Here is a 15,941-nt window from a genome sequence, read left to right on the forward strand (position 1 = left end):
CTCTCCACTATTGTACTTACCGGCTCATTGGAAGAATAATGAAATTACTTGTTTTGATTATTAATTTGATTGACAGCTTGATTGAAAGAATGTGTGTGCAGGTGTGTGTGTATCATCAAACGGTCAACGCTGAAAATTCTCAGAATGTCCTGGGAGAACAATACAGAGATGACATGAACTCCCCTCTTTACGATCAGTCTAAACCCCCCCCCCCAAACAGTCCATCCATCCCTCCCCACCTCCCCCTAATCCCTAGCAGCAGGCGGCCCTGGCCCGTTTCCCTGTCCCTTTGCACTCTTCCAGGTCCACGGTGGGCGATCCCTCTCTCTCAGTCCTCTTCTTGAGGATGGAGGGCAGCACCATGTCGAACATTGTCTCAAACAGAGTGTCCACATTATAGCCTGTCTTGGCACTAGTCTCGAAGCACATCTTGTCAGCAGGCAGGCTGTTCGTCTCCTCCAGACCCTTGTATCTCAGGATCCTCTCGTACAGCGCCTCTGCGTCCTCCCGGCTCACCTGCTTGTTGACTGACACCCCTGACAGGGAGATTGGGGAGGCTGGAGGGGTGGGACATGCAGAAGGCACCCTGGGCTCCCCAGTCCTCTCCCTGTCCCACTCTCTCTGGTCCTCTGTCAGGCCATCTTGGTTGGCTAGTAGCTGGGCCTGGGGGTCTGTGAGGTCGGCCTTGTTGCCCACGATGGCGTAGATGCAGTCATTATTGGCCGTGTCGGTGAGGGACAGGAAGCGCTCCTCCAGCTCAGCCAGGCTCTGCCAGTTGGTCACATCGTAGGTGAGGATGACAGCAGCAGCGCCCCGGCAGTACATGGAGCCCAGCCCGTGGAACTGCTCCCGACCTGGGACACACACAAAGGGAAGGATGATCAGAAAACATTATAAGCACACAGGAAAGTAGATGCATACACATAAGCGTTGACATATATTCATGATTATGTTCTTATATAGACCAACGAACACCAAGTAATAATAATAAATTCCATATTTTTTTTATTTAACTAGGCAAGTCAGTTAAGAACAAATTCTTATTTACAATGACGGCCTACACAGTCAAACCCGGACGACGCTGGGCAAATTGTGCGCCGCCCTATGGGACTCCCAATCACGGCCGGTTGTGATACAGCCTGGAATCGAACCAGGGGGTCTGTAGTGACGCCTCAAGCACTGAGATGCAGTGCCTTAGACCACTGCGCCGCTCAGGAGCCCATTTAGCAGATGCTTTTAACCAAAGCGACTTAGTCATGCGTGCATACCTTTTTTACATATGGGTGATCCCGGGAATCAAACCCACTATCTTTGCGTTGCAAGCGCCATGCTCTACCAACTGAGCTATAAAGGCAAACAAACCACAGACAAAAAAGCACAAGCTTAAAAGAATGGGCTTCCAAACCACAGGTAGCCTATAGCCTACAGAAGGGAGAGGTAGGGAGAGCGAGCGAGACAGTCAGTAGCCGAAAAACAGAAGCAGCCATTGTTGTAGAATAACGCAAGAGCTTTTCAGTGTGTGTGTGTGAGTTTCAGTACAGCGATCTCATCAGGGAGCCTTTGTACGAGTGTGGAGTGTGTGAGAGAGCTCTTTGTTCCCAGTGTTTAGAACATCATCGGCCAAATATGTGCAGAAATCCAGGGAACCTTTGAACATGTTCCAAATGAAATGTTTCACAGGTCGTAAGATATCTAATTAGAAACCTTAGGCCTGACTGTCCAGAAGTAGCCTGCCTGATACATAACCCACCAAATAAGGAGAGCTGAGCTGAAGTCTAGTTTATGCTGACACAGCTATTTTCCTGGGATCAACAGAATTTGAGGAAGGGGAAGATTTTGTTGTTTGAGAAAAAGCTCTACAGGGTAGAGAGTAAGTGCGGGGCAGCGGGGCTAGGGTCCTATTCTGCCCAGAAACAGCCAGTGTGTAGCAGTGTCATAAACAGGAGATGATACATCTGTAGGGAGGAGGGCCAGTCAGGAAGACAAGTGCTGGTTAGGGAGATACTAAACCACCCCCAACCCCCTTTTGGTGTAGGCCTATGTTTTGTATTTGGTAGAATGACTCAACACTCCAGGGTTAAATTAGGTTCAGTAAATGGGTGGGAGGTTGAAGCATGTGCTGTCACCCCAAACCCCCTCCTCGCGATGCAGTCTTCATGTCATGTGACTTATAAGGGCTAAAGACGACGGCAGCCGCCGGCTACTGGCTCTATAACTTCCACAGGAGGTTGAACCATCTACCACTGAAACATCCATTGGTTGAAATGAGACTAAATGTGTTAGTAAGTGTATGTAAGTAGTATGTGTTTGAAAGTAGGCCTAGGTCTATTTGTTTGTCTATGTAGGCTACTGTTTACTAAAAATCTAACCCTCCCCAATAGTCATAAGAATTAAAGTAAGCAGTGAAATACATCACAGTTGAAACTCCCATAGAGAATAAGGAACCAATACTGTGGCTGTTTGACAATGATATTTTCTGTTCTGGGGAGGATTTAGGGGAAATTACAACAATGTCTGAGAACTACTATATACTGTAAATCATTCACTTACAAGGCTCATAACCCCTTCCCCATGAACTTCGGACTTGATTGTGCAATCATAATACTTCCTATTTTAACCTATGATGTGGACATAGCAGGCAACAGCATCCTGCTGAGAGGTCATGGGGATACGGAGCAGGGACGGGATAAGGAGCAGGGACGGGAGATTAAGTTTTGGTGACTCAGTGGTTTTTCTATCTTTCTAAACCAACAACAGTCACTGGACTGGAGTTAAGCCCCTTAATGCTTTTGACAATGGTGTGCAAAGCAAACACACACTCGTTTTAGCATTCAGTTACCAGTTTCTTACAGTAAGTCAACCAAAATCATGTTGCTGTTGCTAATAGTCATAATATTCCTTGTGTCATATAACCAATTCACCTTTATTTCAGCTGCTGTGATTGAAGTTTATTTTTCTAAATGTTTACCCAAGTTCAAAGCACTGATATTATATCCCAACCTCACATCGCACCTGTTATTATAGAGTATCAGAAAGTGGCCATTTGATACAGATGACCAAAACAATGCATGTCATTATTTCCAGGTTACAACCTCTGATGAGGCGAGGGCTTTAGCCCCACAAGTGTGCCAATCAGGATTTCAAAAACATCTGAATGTCGAGTTTAGGCTTAGGCCTGTGTGTCTTTCTGAACTTCAGGTCTAATAAACCAAAACCTAATCTAAACTCTGGTAAATGTAATATTGCATATACATTGATTGTCATTATGTTTACTTGATTGTCTGCATTTCATCACTCCTTATATGAACCATTTTTTTTTTATATGTTAAAAATCCTCAAAAATCAAAAGTGTTGGTTGTTAAGCATTGCCCCCAGCCCAATATCTAACACCAGATCTGGAAGGATATAGCCCTTGATCATGACTTTCAGTTCCATTACATTACACATAAGAGTCATTGGCCGAAGGCGTCTTCTGTAGGGGGGTGTTTTGTTAAGCGCCGTGGCGCTCGGACTGAACATCAACACACATCGCTTGCGGTATGGTTTTGGAAGCATAAGGAATGTACCTTTCATATCGGTGAGAAATAATTTTCAGGAAAAAAAAAGATTAAAAAAGATTTTAAAAAGGTTAAACAGAACATGTGAGGTCCTTGGACTAAGGACTAATTTTAGGTCCTTCAGTCCAATATTGGGCTAGGAAGAATATAGCCTAACCCTTGGTGGATGGAATAAATATTGAGAAACATAAAATGTAATGTTATTGTCCCTGAACATCTTAAACCTTGAAAATGTGCAACATCAGATACTATATAATCATGTGATATGACCTCATCCAGTGCCAACTAGAATTTGAGATGGGGTTTTGGGGAATTGGAATAGACCAATTTCAGATTAACCATGATTTAATGAATCTGTACAATATGACCTAGTCCAACATAATAGGCATTAACTTGTCTGACATTGTGGTTCTTGTCCAGTAGCCCATTTAACCTGGTAGGCCAGATCACTAATCTGATCTGGCCTCAGTCACATGAAAGGGACTGTCCCAGCCAAGCAACCCTCAGGTGGTGGAGTCACGCACTCTCCACAGGTAAACACAGTGGAAATCAACAACAGAGCTGGTTACTCAGGCTACACTGATTGTTACACGTGTAGGGCCCTACTCTAAACAGGCTGTGGATATCAAACAATGAGGAAAATAACGTAAGACCTACTATAAACGACACCTACTCATGACAGTCAATAATGAACACCTTACCAGCAGTGTCCCAAATTGAGATATTGTAGGGTCCCCACTGTTTGAGGAAAAACGCCCCTCCGACGGTGCTCATGGTGTCTTTAAATTTCCTCTCCATGTACCTGTGGAGCAGGGAGGTCTTCCCAACGTTCATGTCGCCCAGAATGACAACCTTGACGTCGGGCTTCCTCATCTTGGAAAGCTCGGGCATGGTTCTTGCCCCGTGCCGCTTGGCAGCCTTCCTCAGCGGTGTAGCAGGGACACTCCAAACTATCTTAACTTAACTTTCCTTTAGTTTACGGATATAGGACAATGTAGGTGCAAGTTGCCATTAGAAAACATAGCTAACAGTTACTTGACATCGACAGATTAAAACACACAGAAATCGTCCTGTGTCTTCGATATTACTCGAGCGATTATCAATACAATCAACACATAGATCTAACAAGCCCGACTAGTCGGAAGAACACCGATCTTCCCTCTCTCGTCCACTTGTTGAAAGTGATTTTCAAAGTTGTGATAAAACCGGAAGTTCATTTAAACGCTTGGGGAGGTTGGATTTCTAGATGCACTTGATTTACCTCGCATTGCGCCCCTTGAGGTCAAATAATGATTCCAAAAATGAACAACACTGCGCGCAGGAGAGCAAATCGAGCAATCCAGTTTATTGCTAGCCTTTAGACGAGACAGGTGATGTGCTGCTAGTTACAATGTAAGTGTAACATTGTACTATTCAATGAAGGAAACAAATTACAACTCAATAGGATATTCAATATCCTATGTAGAACGGAGAGTTCACACTCTATCTGTGAACTTTACCCTATAATAAATAGCATAAAGGACCTCTGTTTCTTTAAGAGCTTAAAAAAAGCAATCAGATTCCAGTGTCATATCCAACCCACTTCCTGTTTTGGTTTAGGCTTTTTTAGCAGCTCTCATGATCCCAGTGAAGCGTCTCTCTATCCTATTTTCAGCAGTAACTCACAGTTCGTGTCTAGGTAAGAACTGTCAGTGTGTGAGCGCTGTCTGTGACACCTCTAATACCACTAAATAGGCTCGCAAGGGCATGACAGAATCATGCAACATGGAAGTTGGATGGTTGTCTTTTGCCTCAGTACTGTTGCACTGACGATTGTTGTAACACTTCTGTATCTAAACGAGGAAGGTAAAGTGAAAACAACAAATACTGTACTTTAACATGAAATCCCTGTCACTGTAATTTTATAAATCACAATAATCCTTGAAATAATTCAGTTTCTTTAGGACCCAGCAGAGCTACTCAGAATCAATCCCTGTGATGTAGTACACATTCTGCCCCTGACGTTTGTGCTGTGGTGTACTCATGAGTGTACTGGTGGGGATCTATAATCAATCAGCTTTGTAGACTGTGGGACACACTGATCTCCATTATATTAAAGTGCATTGTCTGAAACTCAACATCAGGCTGCTAAATGTGCGCCTTCCATGTCCAGGTAAATTGTTACCTGGTATCAATCTCAGTCTGAATGTCGAGCTTCGAGGTTTGATGCAGGCTGTTGCTAGCTAGCTAACGTTAGTCTATTTCACTAGCCGACTTGCTAGCTAACTTTTTTTGGTTTTCTAACTTCTGCATGCTTTAAAATATCAATCGCGCATCAGTTGAACTCGCACCTAATTATGCTCGCCATTTCAACACGGGGCTTTCTGTGGTCGGATGTCGAGACCAGAACCTTGCTTAACATCTGGGGCGAGCAGGACATCCAGACAGCGTTGGATGGAAACTTCCGAAACAGTCATGTCTACCGCGACGTCGCCCGAAGGTTGGGAGAGATGGGGTTCGAAAGAACCCCGGAGCAGTGTAGGGTGCGAATCAAAAGCCTGAAAAGGCAGTTCCTCCTGGCCAAGGAGGGCAACCTGAGGAACAATGGACAATACCACAAGATCTGCAAATTCTATGATGCCATGGAGAGGATACTGAGCAGCCGTCCCCAGATTGACCCCCAGGAGCTGCTAGACAGCGGGGCTGTGGGGGATGAGACCATGGACGGGACAGAGGAGGAAGAGGACACAGACCCTCCACAGGACCCATACCTGGAGAGCACAGGGGAATGCTCCTACCCAGAGACCCAAGTGAAGCTGGAATACCCTCCCATCACTATCCCTGTGACAGTGGGGAACGGTAAGTACCATTTATATGGTATGTTGTTACATTGTTATCATATTGTATGCAGATACTGCCACAGTGACAGCCCTCGAAACCTCAATCCACTTTCCTCCACAGGCATCACAGTCAGACAGACCAGCAACAGCCAGTCAGCTAGTGGGCCGTCCTCCAGCCGACCCAAGCGGCCCAAGAAGCGGCATGCCGACCTGCCCCTGGACAGTCTGATGGAGCGGTTCCTGGAGCAGAGTGCCGAGGCCGAGCAGAGCTTCTACCAGATGGAGGAGCAGCGTCTGCAGGTCGAGGACCGCCGGCGAGAGGCTGAACACGCCCGCGAGCTCCACATGCTCCAGGTGTTGGGACAGATGTTCTCCAGCATCGCCACCAGAAACCCTGTCGCCACAGCTACCGCAACCACAGCAATGCCGCCTGCTCGGAATACCATGGAGTCCACCATGCAGCCCGGTGTGCCGATGTCCGCCTCCAGCCATATGACGCGTGGCCGGTCGTGTCACCTCCGGGTCCACTCGCCCCAATCCCAGGCTGAGTGGCCCAGCTACCACCGTCAGCCACAGTCCAATGCAGGTTCTCAGTCTTTAGGTATTCACTTCTCTCACTCAGTTGGACTGTGTTTGAGCAATGGCCAGCCCTGGTGAGACTGCCTGTCGACAAGCAGGTCAAACAGAACTGAATAATGCGGAAACAGACGCACAAACATGTCTAAGCCTAAAAGCACACACAACACACAAGCAGCTAGCGCAGGGAAGCTACACATTTTAAGGAGAACTCTGAATACCTCTCTCTTTTCTTTCTCAGTCATCGAGCGCTCCTTCTCCCTTGGGACAGCCGCACGCACAGGCATGGATGATATCCTTCCACTGGTGAAAAATATAGTCCCTCCACTGACGTCTAAAAAGCATAAAGGCCAAGACGGGCGGATTGGGATTATTGGGGGATGTCAAGAGTAAGTCACCCAAGTGACCCAACCCAACTCTACCATCAACTTTGATTTCTAAATGAAGGTTTTCTGCCATATACCCATATTGTGTGAGGTAACAAAGTAATTCACAATTTTTTCTCCTCTTCTTTGTGTCCTTTCATTCCATCCACCCTTCCTTCTGACTATTTTTCTTGTCATGGTAAGGTATACAGGAGCTCCGTACTTTGCTGCTATCTCTGCATTGAAAGTGGTAAGCACACAGTAGCTTTCTTGGTCCTGTGTAATTCTTTCTCTGCCAGAGATATTGATATGATGACAAAACCTCTGTCACTTCCTAGGGGGCCGACCTGTCACACGTATTCTGTACTAAAGACGCAGCGACAGTGATCAAATCCTACAGTCCGGAGCTCATAGTTCATCCTGTGCTGTAAGTTCTGTCTTAGAAGCCAATGCATACACTGACAAGCCAATGTAAACACCTTCCTAATATTGAGTTGGACCCCCTTTTGCCTTTAGAACAGTCTCAATTTGTTGAGGCATGAACTCTACAAGGTGTCGAAAGCGTTCCACAGGAATGCTGGCCCATGTTGACTCCAATGCTTCCCACAGTTGTGTCATTTGGGTGGTGGACCATTCTTGATACAGGGGAAAGTGTTGAGCGTGAAACACCCAGCAGCGTTGCAGTTCTTGACACACTCAAACCGGTGTGCTTGGCACCTACTACCATACCCCGTTCAAAGGCACTTAAATATTTTGTCTTGCCCATTCACCCTCTGAATGGCACTCATACACAATCCATGTCTCAATCGTGTCAAGGCTTAAAAATACTTATTTAACCTGTCTCCTCTCCTTCATCTACACTGATTGATGTGGATTTAACAAGTGACATCAATAAGGGATCATAGCTTTCACCGGGATTCACCTGGTCAGTCTGTCATGGAAATGGCAGATGTTCCTAATGTTTTGTACACTCAGTGTATGTAAACAGTGTGTATATGATGTAATGTAATGTTGATGATAACTGTGTACATAGGGACAGCCCCAATGCAGTGGAGGAGATAGAGAAATGGCTCCCCAGACTCCATAGCCTGGTGGTGGGACCAGGGCTAGGCAGAGATGTCATGCTGCTGAAAAACGCCAAGGCACGTGGGACACTGACTACACACACACACACACACACACAGTCAATTTGAGTTTAGACAGTCCACATGATATTACCAATGTTCTTATGACTCTTTTTCTTTAGGAAGTAATTGAGAAGTCCAAAGCAAGAGATATCCCTATAGTTATTGATGCAGTAAGTACTGTACACACAACTGATTTTTGCTTTGGTAGTAGATTTGTTTTTAAATTACAAGGATGTTCAGTGATTGTGTGTGTTCCACCAATAGGACGGGCTGTGGCTGGTTGCTCAGCAGCCATCAGTCATCCAAGGGTACCAGAAGGGCATCCTGACTCCCAACTACATGGAGTTCACCCGGTTGTATGAGGCTATGGTGAGTCTGCCAGTGCTAGCTCAGTGTGTGCGTTCGTTCATTATTAACCCACTATCTGTGTTTTCAGCACCATGAGCCTCTGGATAGCAGTGACCATCAGAGGAGTGCCATGGAGCTCAGTGTTGCCATGGGAAACCTGACCGTGATTCTCAAGGGGGAGGAAGACCTCATCACCGACGGTAACAAGGGTTAGTGTTACAAACACATACACACAGCTACACTCAGACTAAGCGCTACGCTCACACATATTCCTGTCAAGATCTGACCGTGTCCTGTGTCTCTGTGGTGTCCAGTGATCTTGTGCAGACAGGAGGGCAGCGGGCGGCGGTGTGGGGGGCAAGGAGACCTCCTATCTGGCTCTCTGGGAGTGCTGGCACACTGGGCATATGCCTCCTCAGCAGACATGACCAAAAGGTACAATATTAATCTTATCATTGTGTGATTAAACACTGACCTGACCAAAATGAATATAGCTCTATGAAAACATTAGATAACATATCGTCGCTGTCTGATGAAAACCTCGTAACTCAATATTTATGTATTTTTTTAGTCATTTAGCAGACACTCTTATCCAGAGCGACTTACAGAAGCAATTAGGGTTAAGTGCCTTGCTCAAAATCGACAGATTTTTCACCTAGTTGGCTCGGGGATTAGAACCAGAGACCTTTCGGTTACTGGCACAACACTCTTAACCACTAAGCTACCTGCCGCCTTCGTGTATTGAAAGCAGTAACATTCATCAATGTACTCTGAGCATTTAATGACTCTAGGACCAAGAACATTTATTCAAAATAGCTTCTGAAGTTTCAAAATTGTATGTTTGTTAATTGTAAAATAAAGCAGTTTTTTCAATTTCCTGAAAAGTTTATGTTTTGGAGGTTTTCTTCCGACAGCAACGATATGTAACCTAGTTGGTCTAATTTTATAGTGTATTCGTCATTGATCTAACTGTTACGTATTCTCCAATCTCTTCTTCTGCCTAAGTGTGAACCCGTCAGTGGTGGCAGCGTTTGGGGCCTGTTGTCTGACCAGACAGTGTAACAGACAGGCCTTCCACAAACATGGCCGAGCCACCACCACCACAGACATGATCCAGGAGATCAGCTCTGCCTTCAAAAAACTATTTGAGAGCTGAGAACAGTCTATAGGAGCAGAGTCCAAGATACACTCACATACATATGTACTGTACATACAAACACTCACATACACTATATATACAAAAGTATGTGGACACCCCTTCAAATTAGTGGATTCAGCTATTTCAGCCACACCGTTGCTGACAGTTGTATAAAATCGAGCACACCGCCATGCAATCTCCATAGACAAACATTGGCAGTAGAGTGGCATTACTGAAGAGCTCAGTTGCACCTTCATAGGATGTCATCTTTCCAACAAGTCAGTTAATCAAATTTCAGTCAGACCCGCAGGTGTCCACATACTCCTGGTCATGTAGTGTACATGCATACATAAAGTATTACATTCATACACACAAACAACACTTTCTTCCATGGGAATCCTGAGAATCCATTCTCTATAATTGTTGACAAATATCAATGACATTGTCAACACCTTTCAGAGACTTTAGCTGTAGCTAGTCTTTACGTGACTGAATTCGATCGGGCCTGTCGACAATGTGCCATTTAAAGGTAATTTCCGATTGAGCCAACATTTGCAGCGTTTTACCTTGAATGCAATATTCACGAACGAGGTATCATTGCCTTTAAAAACGGCATTGTTGACAACCCACGATCGGATTGAGTTAATAAGAAATAATACACACAAGAAATAAGGACTCCAACATATGAAACCACTTCTAGCATAGCCGCAGGAAGATGTTCGGGGTGCTGCGATTTTTTTTTGCTGGCGCTACATAAGGGTATATCGGTCCGCTAATACAGGACTAGTAAAATGTTCTAAAACAAAATATTAATTAATTAACCGCTACTTCCCACAGGTATGACTCCTAGTCTGTTGGTGCTCAATAAACTATTGACCTCGATGATTTTTTTTACATTGATAAATACTTTTTGGCTACGTTTTCTCTCTTACACTGAACCCATTGAAACAAAAAATGACAATGCAATATTTCCTCTACGCTGGAGTCACAGTTCTTTTCTCAAAGTGTCTTATTTGCTTTTAATTTTTTTTTTGCCAGCACTTCACAATTAACGGGGCACATGAGGGTGAGCTAACACCTTAATATAAGACTACCCAATAACAGTACACATACTGTAACACACTGAGCAATACCTGGTGAAATTTAGACAAAATTACATTTAGAATCTGTGATTTTCTTCCAGACAGTTAATCATATTCCGTAATGACATTCCCGTCTTTACTGTCATCCAGAATATAATCTTACAGTGACAGTGTGGCACTGGTGTTGTCGCCTGTTTTTGTCAACCACCCTATATTAAAATGTTGGAGTTAATTTATTTGTTATGTCTTTTCTGTCTTCTACTCTTCATCGGTCGCATATTCTGTCTTCTATCTCATTAACAGTGTTGCACAGAGACTTAGTCTCTAACGTGTCATTGATAACTGTCTTGCTCAAACAGTACGAACATGTGCAACTGTAACTAGCTAAATTGTAACATCAAGCATGGACCATTTTCACAAGATCTGCATCCTTGTACTAATTAAATGCATTAAAACGACTGCCTAAAAAGTATCTACACTCACTGTAGAAAATCTACCCATGGCAGGTTTGTTTGTCATACGATGCGCATGCGCATAAACATTTACAGTTCTCCAAGTTGGACCAGACGCAATCAATACACAGTTGAGTTACAAGATTCTCCAGTTGGATTTAATAGGTTGTATGAAGTTCATTAAATGACAAATATAAAGTTGCTGGTGAGTAACAATTGTTCGTTATTTGCGTAGCTTCATTTTCGTGTTCAGACAGTAATTATTGTGAAGGCTAACGTTACTTCGCTTCTAGTTTACCTAGCTTACCCTAAACTAGCTAACAGCAGTAGCGTTCGATACAGTATAGCAAAAGTCATCTCGAAGAGTTTGCTAGATATATTTTTTTTAAATAAAAGTTCAACGTATGTTTTCAGGATTATGAGTTTCGGATGTTCTGTGTAACAAATATAATCTCTTATTTTGTTGTGGACAGTTTTGTGTGGACTTCGACAGAAGAACATGCTAAATCCGGCTAACGGCGACCCGGTCCACGTCGTTACAAATTATGTGGAAGAATATTTGGACTTGGTCGAATCACTACCATTCGACCTACAGAGGAGCGTGTCTCTTATGAAGGAAATTGATGCAAAATACCAAGGCAATTTGTTGACATTTCATCCACCGACTAGTTATCTACATACCTCTAATCATAATGTAGCTAGCTAACGAAACTGTTAGCCCAGCTAGCTGACGTTAGCTACGGTAGTAGTTAGCAAGTACCTGGCTACTGATGGCATTCAGGTATACAAGCTTGTCAGCCTGTGTATCTGTAATATAGTTGAAATAGTAGATACCCTTTTATTTCAATTTTCACTTAGTTATAACTGGATTTGTTCCAAAGTATGTAAAGGTATTTAGCTAGCTACAGTAATAAACGGTTGTTTACCTAATAAACTATTGTTTTCCACTTTACAAATGGGCCATGTTTGTTACATTGATTTCCCCTTTACAAATGGGCCATGTTTGTTACATCTCTTGCATATTTTGTTTTTCTCAGATGTCCTACAGGAGCTGGATGATGCTTATGAGCGATACCGTCGGGAGTCCGACCCTCTCCAGCAGCGCAGAATGCAGCTGTCCATCCAGAGAGCTCTCATCAGCAGCCAGGAGCTAGGAGATGAGAAGATACAGATTGCTGGGCAGATGGTGCGTAAACATGGCTGGCTGCCTGTAAACTTTGCTGAATGACTGTCCAGCTTGAAAATAACAATAATATATAGATGAGATAGCGGCAAAGCCCACATTGGTTACTCTCCTTGACCAACCAATGTCACCCCACTGATCACAACCCACACAGTATATATAATAAACCCTGTACTGTCCTACTGTTCCAGGTGGAGTTGGTGGAGAACCGTAGCCGGCAGGTGGACTGGCATTCTGAGCTCCTCCACGCCTCCCAGGAGAACCCCGAGACCCATGTACCCACATCAACTGCTATGACGACGACTGCAGCTTCCATGATGTCAATGTCGGCAGTGACAACCACACCGGGCAAAGCAGGTCACCACGACAAGAGGCGTGACGAGGCAACGCCAGGCTCAGTCGGTGGAGGGGACAAGTCTGGCGGGAAACGCTCACGGCGGCAGAAGAACGGAGAGAACCGGGAGAGCTATGGAGGCATGGATCATGGTGACGAGGCGGGCATGGGGGCGTCCAGGGAGAAGAGGGCCAAAACGTCGTCGTCCAAGAAGAAGAAGAGGTCAAAGGGCAAGTCAGAGAGGGAGGTGTCACCCCCAGACCTGCCCATCGACCCAGACGAGCCCACCTACTGCCTGTGTGAACAGGTGTCCTACGGCGAGATGATTGGCTGTGATAACGACGAGTGTCCCATCGAGTGGTTCCACTTCTCCTGTGTGGGGTTGCATCACAAGCCCAAGGGGAAGTGGTTCTGCCCCAAATGCAGGGGTGAGAATGAGAAGACCATGGACAAGGCCCTGGAGAGGGCGAAGAAGGAGAGGGCCTACAACAGGTAGCTGCTCTACCTGGCCCAGTGGACATTGTTTGTGGTCATGTTAGTTTTGTGTTTTTGTTATTGTATTTTTTTACTCCCAATTACTATCAATGCTGTTTGAAAATGAAAGAATTGGGAAGAGGGACTTTGTTATCATTTTAGTAAAGGCTGTACTGTAAGATGGACATCCTGGTTCAGGACCACTGGTTTAGAGCAGATATGTAATACAGGTTATTGTGTCAGTCACACCAAGGATTGTTGACGCTAGCTGTATCATGCATGCAACAATACTAGCCATATTGCTCCTCCAAATGAACAAATAAAACATTTCAACCAAGATTGCGTGCTGAAAGTCATTCTAGACATGTACTATTGCACAAGATGGGCTTATAACTATGAATGCAATGTGCTTCCTCTGTTGAATTGTCTTTGCATCATCTGTATTTACTATGGGATGTGACTGCCGTTTGTTATAAGTGCCATTACTGATAGGGCTGCCCTAACAGTGAAAGTGATTGTAGACAGACTGTTAGATTGTTAAATTGATAATATAGTCCCCTGTAGCTCAGTTGGTAGAGCATGGCGCTTGCAACGCCAGGGTTGTGGGTTCGTTTCCCACGGGGGGCCAGTATGAAAATGTAAGTCGCTCTGGATAAGAGCGTCTGCTAAATGACTAAAATGTAAAATATCCATGTTTGACTGAGTGCATGATGCCAAAGCCCCTTGACAAGGGGCCTATGACCTTGTGTTGTGACACCGGTAAAGTTGTTTAAATGCATCTTGGGCGGGAGCCCATTCAATGTGTCTGGTCCAATGGTAGTATATTATGAAATCCTTTGGTCCCTTACCAAGGATTTCTGCGAATGACAACAATCCCCCCTCTGCTCTTTGCAGAGTGGGGATAGTTGTAGAGGGGGGGATAGTCTGTGCTTACGGTCATAGTCAAAAATAGCAAAGCAACAACACGTGTTATACCAGGTGTCATTTGGTATGTGTACGCCATATGTCTGCGATGAGTTTGTTTAAAGAGTTCCTTGCCAATAAACCATACATTCTCAATTAAGTTTGTCGAATGGCAATGCTGCAGAAGCATTGTGATTAACTGATGATGGAAGTGTGTAGCTAGTTTCTCAGTGCTAGCATTGCAAGAGTTCACAGTATTTGCCACAGATAGCGAAAGCTAAATATAGAGTGGATTGATGATTACGGTAGGGAGCACAACATGGTTAACCAGCCAAGAGAAACACTACTACTGTCATAGTAAAGGTAGTTTTGACTTTTTATTTACAAGTGCTGAAAGAATGACATGGTGGACAACCAGTGCAAAATCTGTACAATCAATCCGGATGCATGTTCTCCTATATACAGTGGGGGGAACAAGTATTTGATACACTGCCGATTTTGCAGGTTTTCCTACTTACAAAGCATGTAGAGGTCTGTAATTTTTATCATAGGTACACTTCAACTGTGAGAGACGGAATCTAAAACAAAAATCCAGAAAATCACATTGTATGATTTTTAAGTAATTAATTTGCATTTTATTGCATGACATAAGTATTTGATACATCAGAAAAGCAGAACATAATATTTGGTACAGAAACCTTTGTTTGCAATTACAGAGATCATACGTTTCCTGTAGGTCTTGACCAGGTTTGCACACACTGCAGCAGGGATTTTGGCCCACTCCTCCATACAGACCTTCTCCAGATCCTTCAGGTTTCGGGGCTGTCGCTGGGCAATACGGACTTTCAGCTCCCTCCAAAGATTTTCTATTGGGTTCAGGTCTGAAGACTGGCTAGGCCACTCCAGGACCTTGAGATGCTTCTTACGGAGCCACTCCTTAGTTGCCCTGGCTGTGTGTTTCGGGTTGTTGTCATGCTGGAAGACCCAGCCACGAACCATCTTCAATGCTCTTACTGAGGGGTGGAGGTTGTTGGCCAAGATCTCGCGATACATGGCCCCATCCATCCTCCCCTCAATACGGTGCAGTCGTCCTGTCCTCTTTGCAGAAAAGCATCCCCAAAGAATGATGCTTCACGGTTGGGATGGTGTTCTTGGGGTTGTACTCATCCTTCTTCTTCCTCCAAACACAGCGAGTGGAGTTTAGACCAAAAAGCTATATTTTGGTCTCATCAGACCACATGACCTTCACCCTCGGTCTGGGGTCCTGCCGTGTAGTTCTGGGCTGATCCCTCACCTTCCTCATGATCATTGATGCCCCACGAGGTGAGATCTTGCATGGAGCCCCAGACCGAGGGTGATTGACCTTCATCTTGAACTTATTCCATTTTCTAATAATTACGCCAACAGTTGTTGCCTTCTCACCAAGCTGCTTGCCTATTGTCCTGTAGCCCATCCCAGCCTTGTGCAGGTCTACAATTTTATCCCTGACGTCTTTACAGAGCTCTCTGGTCTTGGCCATTGTGGAGAGGTTGGAGTCTGTTTGATTGAGTGTGTGGACAGGTGTCTTTTATACAGGTAACGAG

General features: G+C 44.7%; 3 protein-coding genes across 7 annotated transcripts; 2 read left to right on the forward strand and 1 right to left on the reverse strand.

Moving 5' to 3' along the window:
* Nucleotides 1-228: 228 nt before the first annotated feature.
* Nucleotides 229-4,737, reverse strand: rab20 (RAB20, member RAS oncogene family). The gene is made up of 2 exons (XM_041883200.2): nt 4,259-4,737; nt 229-854 (listed from the first exon to the last, which is right to left on the reverse strand). The coding sequence occupies exons 1-2, from the start codon at nt 4,446-4,448 to the stop codon at nt 253-255; spliced, it is 792 nt and encodes a 263-aa protein (XP_041739134.2). The 5' UTR covers nt 4,449-4,737; the 3' UTR covers nt 229-252.
* Nucleotides 4,738-5,140: 403 nt separating this feature from the next.
* On the forward strand, nt 5,141-10,056 carry LOC121571617 (ATP-dependent (S)-NAD(P)H-hydrate dehydratase). 5 transcript variants are annotated; one of them, XM_041883182.2, is made up of 11 exons: nt 5,414-6,395; nt 6,498-6,977; nt 7,194-7,341; nt 7,522-7,567; nt 7,656-7,744; nt 8,351-8,459; nt 8,564-8,614; nt 8,709-8,813; nt 8,881-8,992; nt 9,107-9,227; nt 9,798-10,056. In XM_041883182.2, exons 1-11 carry the CDS (start codon nt 5,894-5,896, stop codon nt 9,946-9,948), a joined length of 1,914 nt encoding a protein of 637 aa, XP_041739116.1. In that variant the 5' UTR covers nt 5,414-5,893; the 3' UTR covers nt 9,949-10,056. The 5 variants fall into 5 exon arrangements, with proteins under 5 accessions (XP_041739119.1, XP_041739118.1, XP_041739116.1 ...); XM_041883181.2 differs by having other exon boundaries at nt 5,415-6,395; nt 8,881-9,001; XM_041883183.2 differs by having other exon boundaries at nt 5,415-6,395; nt 6,498-6,962; nt 8,881-9,001.
* An 84-nt stretch (nt 10,057-10,140) lies between these two features.
* On the forward strand, nt 10,141-13,792 carry LOC121571624 (inhibitor of growth protein 1). The gene is made up of 4 exons (XM_041883199.2): nt 10,141-11,669; nt 11,938-12,102; nt 12,502-12,650; nt 12,839-13,792. Exons 2-4 carry the CDS (start codon nt 11,964-11,966, stop codon nt 13,475-13,477), a joined length of 927 nt encoding a protein of 308 aa, XP_041739133.1. The 5' UTR covers nt 10,141-11,669; nt 11,938-11,963; the 3' UTR covers nt 13,478-13,792.
* The last annotated feature ends 2,149 nt before the right edge of the window (nt 13,793-15,941 follow it).

This window comes from Coregonus clupeaformis, chromosome 40, assembly GCF_020615455.1.
Source record: "Coregonus clupeaformis isolate EN_2021a chromosome 40, ASM2061545v1, whole genome shotgun sequence".
Lineage (NCBI taxonomy): Eukaryota > Metazoa > Chordata > Actinopteri > Salmoniformes > Salmonidae > Coregonus > Coregonus clupeaformis.